The sequence below is a fragment of the Eimeria necatrix genome, genomic scaffold, assembly GCF_000499385.1.
Source record: "Eimeria necatrix Houghton genomic scaffold, Enh_scaff1490, whole genome shotgun sequence".
Taxonomy (NCBI): domain Eukaryota; phylum Apicomplexa; class Conoidasida; order Eucoccidiorida; family Eimeriidae; genus Eimeria; species Eimeria necatrix.
The window spans coordinates 1-5241 of NW_013652206.1; the positions used below are offsets into that span (position 1 = coordinate 1).

The window sequence follows — 5241 nt, forward strand, 5'->3', positions numbered from 1 at the left end:
ATTCAAATTGCACTCAGACTTCCCCTGGTGAATCGAATTTCCGGCTGCATCTGGCGCAGGAAGCTAATTGGCAGCGGCTTCTTTGGTAGCCGTGTTACTGTCACGGGGACGATGTGGCACAAACGCGAAAACATGAGAAACCTCATGGTTAGATTTTGCCGGTGGCAGTTCCAAAGAGTATGCCACAATGTTGATGCGCTCTTTGATAGTGAAGGGACCACGGTGACGACGCTCAAACTCTTAGCATGTAGTCATAGCGGGTAAGTGCTTGCTGCTGAGCCACATCCTTTTCTCTGTAGCATACTGGCTGGCTAACTCAACAGAGAATTTGAACGAGAGTAGGTAGCAGTAAACGTGTACGCAGCTCATGAAGAAAATGAGTAATCGGATAGCACGTGGTGCTGGTTGTCGTTTGGAAATCCATACTGCCTTAATCAAGGATCAAAACATTTTGTCCAATGGTTCCGTCAGATGAACGCAGGCAATGAACAAGGTGGTCATCTCCAGATGAGTGCTATTTCTGTTCGGCACTTCGTTTGTGCACAGCGACTTTCGTGAAATTGTTTAAGGCTGAATTAAACGCCAACGGACAAGCTTTTAAAACTTCATATCACGCGCAACAATGCCAATTTTCGCCAATGGGAAGCCGGGTGTGCAGCTATACAGCAAAAAAATCTGACACCCATCTGCTTGCCAGTCGGCATAGACCTCTGTATTCTTGATATGATACAGAACACCCGTTCGAAGCATTTTACACTAATCATAAAATTTCTCATGTTCAATAGATACGTAAGTAGCATGCTGCCCTTGTTTTGTCGATAAGCCCCAGTGAAATGAAGCAGAACAAGAATGACTAAAGGCCGTGTTCCAAACACTTAATTGGCATTTCGAGGCTGTTGAAGCTTCTTTCGCTACAACTTTTGTGCATGGGAAAATACATCTTGTTTGGCTTTTGAGTAGTGCAAACCAGGTTGCCTGTGCAGGGAAATGCAAAAGTGAAGGCGAAAACACGGCCACAAAATTGTGAAGAGATAGTTCCCGAGTACAAAGTTGCTCAGGAATTATCCATTCATGAACAGATAAATGATAAATGATAGGAAGGAAATAGAAGAGGGCAAAGCGCTTAAGTGGGAAACAAGGCTAGCCTTCCCACCGGGACGAAATTTTTCGTCTCTTTTTTTCGTTGATTTTTGTAGTGTCAAGTTCTTTGAAGATGCTGCAAAGGCCACTCATTCAAGAGATTCCTGTTTCTTTGCCTGAGGTCTCTGCTAAGTGCATCATTTGTCGTATCAAACCTAAGAGCCGGCATACATAAAATTGCTCCACGTCCACAGTGTACTGAAAGACTGTTACTGGAGGGCCAAATACGCCTCAGATCTCCTTCGGCAAACTCACATGCAAACATTACTCAATATTCATTATTATAGTATGAGAAAATGGATGGCTTTACTGGCGTTTTCTCTCCGTTTGTGTTGTGCACTGCACTTCACGGTCGTCAGGCAGGAGTCCGCCAAGAGCTTTTCGTCATTGTGCAGAGACTAGACGCAACTTATTTCCTATAGTTTAGTATCATGCTGAAGTATATCATTTTTTTGAGGAACAATTGGTGTAAAATTTATGTTCCCTCGGCATGATGTAGCCTTTTTGGTAATGCTCGGGAGCAGCCTGCAACTAGCAGTGACGCTGCTAAGGAAACAGATTCTAACATAGCAACATTTAAAGGGGTTGACGCACACGTAATTTCCAACTGTTTTCATTGCATCTAGGCCTCTGTGTGCAGTACAGCAGCTGAACTCATTTTGGGTTCAAACCAAGCGTAGGGTGACCTGACACACCCCACAGAATTTCGTGACAAACTCCCGAGGCAATTCTATGTTACTACACTCTCGGCATTGTGAAACTTTAGTGTGTCAAAACTTGACAGCTATAATGTTTCTGCCGAGGTTGCTTTCAGGTTTGGCTTCAGAAGGACTAGGCAATGCCCCGCTCTTCTTCTGAGGATAATGAAACGGTGCTCGCCTCACACGCAAAGGCGATGGAGCAGAAACCTGCATCTTACAGAACATGAGCAGAAAAACCCAATATTTTCACATTTTATTGCGTGAAAGAAGTAGACAGTTCCCCAACTTGCTCCTTCGCCATGGGTTGCTGAGGACAACACTGAAGTGCCTCTACTGTTCTTTCCGAGTTTGCTACTTGTAAGTATCGTCATTTTCCTGTTCCCTTCGAATTAGTTCAAGAATAATCCTGATCCTAAAATTACGCGTCGTGCGAGGTAAAAAGGTGCAGCCAAGTGGCTCCATGAATAGACTACCATCTAGCAACTTTTAACACCATTTCAACGTGCTTCATCCGCCAAGGGGAAAACTCTTCTACTCATTATCAACTGACACTTTCGCCGTTCCTGCATGCTCTTTCTACAAACTCAATCTCTCTCTCCGGGCCCGCTAGATCTTGTAGTCGACAATTGTGACCCGGCCCCCATAATCTAAATCTATCCTCAGCAAAAACGATCGGCACTCATCCAGGCCTTTCACCAGCTCTTAGCTGCTCCATCATAGTTAGTTGGGTCTCGACTTCGAAACAAAAGTTCGGCAACTGTTTCTTACAATTACCATTAACTGGGACAGGCCGGTAAAGTTGCCACAAAGGATAGCAGCCGGCTTGATAGGAAGGCACTAACGGCTTCCTTCTTAAAACGCCTTTCATCTTAGAACCCATAGTATCCACGCAGCAATTGATCAGAGCATAGTGGCACAGAATTATTCAACAGCCTACTTGACTGGTTGGCCAATATGTATCCACGTAGTTGGCTGCGAAACTGGCCATAGTCTGTCTGCACGGGAGCCCTCGTAAGCAGAAGCTCACGGGTACTGTCCCACCAACAGTTGAACCAGCCAGTTAACGATGCGGAAATTTAGTCAGGCGCATGTATACTGCAGAATCAGATGGCGCTCGGGAAAGCACGAAGGTCTGCCAAAAGCCCCTTCTTGACGGGCTGGACTTTGACATGTCCATATGCTGAGTTGAGCCCGCACAGTCCATGGCATGATAATGAAAATTTTGCGTCCTTCCGTGGAGATTTCACACGGAATCACGATCGCCAAGGGAAGAAATACTTCACCCCCGAAGCCTCTCATTCACAAAGAACTACAAGTCGTTCGTCCGTGCAATCCTGTCAGCAGAACTGCATCTTTTTTGCGTCGCTCTAAATGATGCATTATCACAGAAGTGCTGTTTGTCACGAACGCCTTTGAAACAGCATGTCGTCTACTCGCCATACGCTCCAGGCAACTCTACGAAAACCCGAGGGAGAATCCGGCAAACACAACAGTCTTCTTTTGAGGTCGATAATCTCCTCCGCAGAGGGCTCATCGCCCATCCTGTACAGCTCCATTGCGCTAATCAAATCTTTTGACAAAATAACATAACGTTGAGACCAGCGTGCAATATTTTGGCCGAGCCGTTTGCCGTAATTTGATGGCAGAAGGGCAAAGACCGATTTGTACCATGCATTATTAGCCACATGGCTTCCTAAAAGTTTCGCAACTGAGTGCAGCGCCTGGAAGACTAAGAAACGACGTCCCAAAATTTCAACTGCAGCAGACGGGCTCAAATGTTCGACAGATAATGTTATGAGACGTGCTGCTTGCCGCAACATGGTTGCCTCGCACTTCAAGAGTTCGACCACCTCTACTTTGTTGAGAATAGGCTTCATTAGAAAGCTTCGGACGATCTTGAGGGAGTGAGCAAGAAGCGGGCATCTTCCTCGTAGGTTTAGCGCCCTCAAATCTGGCAAATCATCGGCTGCTCCTGGCTCCAACAAAGGAAGGCGGACAAAAGGATGTTCATTGCGTGGACTGACACCTAGGGGTATCTCGCCATGCACCCTGCTTCCCCTTGATGATGAAGACGAAGCCTCCTCTTCTACGGATTGCAAGTAACTTCTCGGTTTAGCTGTCGTGGGGTCGCTACATGACTGACGAAGGGGTGGGTGAGCTGCTCCGCCCGTAGCTGTGCCATTCCTTGTAGACATCTGACAGCAGTTCTCACTGTGTCGCCTCTGTGGTTTAGAGCCCTGTCCCGTTGGACGCTGCGCTAGCAGTGGTAAGCTGTTTTCCGACTGACTCTGCGGGACTGTATGTGAACTTCCCAAAGTCTCTGGGGGCATGGACAGAATATTCATATGATGTTGATATAAACATAAGTCTTGGCCAGGACTGCCAGAATCCACATCATCATCACTAGAAAAAGCCTCGTCACTTCCTTGCACATGCCCGTTTATGATGGGAAACCCGTGTGTCTGGAAAATCCCATAGGCGTTCAACCCAGATGTGGGAGCTTCGTGAGGAGGCGCCGCAGTTAGTGACTCGAAGACCATTTCCACAATTGCAGGTGATGCTCGCCCTCCTCCGAAAAGGGGTTCAATGGGCTTCCATTCCCCCATTTCAAGGCAAAGCGCCGCCAGCTCGTCCGCATCAAGTTCAGCCCCTGCGGGGCCAACCATACTCGCAAGTCTTCGCAGTGCCACGCCACTTCCCGTCGCATTCTGACCAATACGGCTGCACAGTGATACAACAACCAACAGCCCTAGTACATAGGCGAGAAACAGCCAAGTTGAAGAATGCGAGACTCTACTGCGTTTCCGGTGAGACCCGCTGCACGGTGCGGGCACAGCAGTGTCACTAAGCACTTCCGTAGAGGAAGAGTTGCTCACATGCGTATCAGTCAAATCTACTTGATGTATGACAGGATCCAGTAAATCTGCCTGCCGAATTCTGCTCGCGTGGGTTTCGTGCTCTGCCGCGAGGTCCATCATCAGCTCCTTGCACGGAAGACCTCCTGTTTCATATACCGGAAGCCTCTCCTGTGCGCTGAAAGTAGTATTCACTCAACTGAAAAAAGCCAAATCACACTCTGCATTAACGCCGTCCAGTTCTTCTTCAATGCGCTCACGGATCAACGCACGGTTCTGCCCCAGTGTCGTTCTCAAGGGGGAATTCCTCCAAAGGCGCCGCAGCAGCGTCGCACCTCTTCATCCGCAGAGCAACAATATCAAAACATTACCCTATAATAAACAACTTTACTCAAAAAAGGGGCTTTTTACATCGCGGTGCAATGACAGCGTCTCGACGCTTCGAGGAGCACACTGTTCAGGGCTTTGCTGGCTTTGGAATGCCAGTATTGTTGCCCCTCCACCCTACAGTGAATATCTTAAGATCATGAATCTACACAAGGTTG

General features: G+C 47.5%; 1 protein-coding gene across 1 annotated transcript; it reads right to left on the minus strand.

Annotated features, from left to right (window-relative positions):
- Positions 1-3241: 3241 nt before the first annotated feature.
- ENH_00015210 (hypothetical protein, conserved) lies at positions 3242-4507 on the minus strand (the record flags this gene model as incomplete). Its single annotated transcript, XM_013579148.1, has 1 exon — positions 3242-4507. One exon carries the CDS (start codon positions 4505-4507, stop codon positions 3242-3244), a length of 1266 nt encoding a protein of 421 aa, XP_013434602.1.
- Positions 4508-5241: the final 734 nt, after the last annotated feature.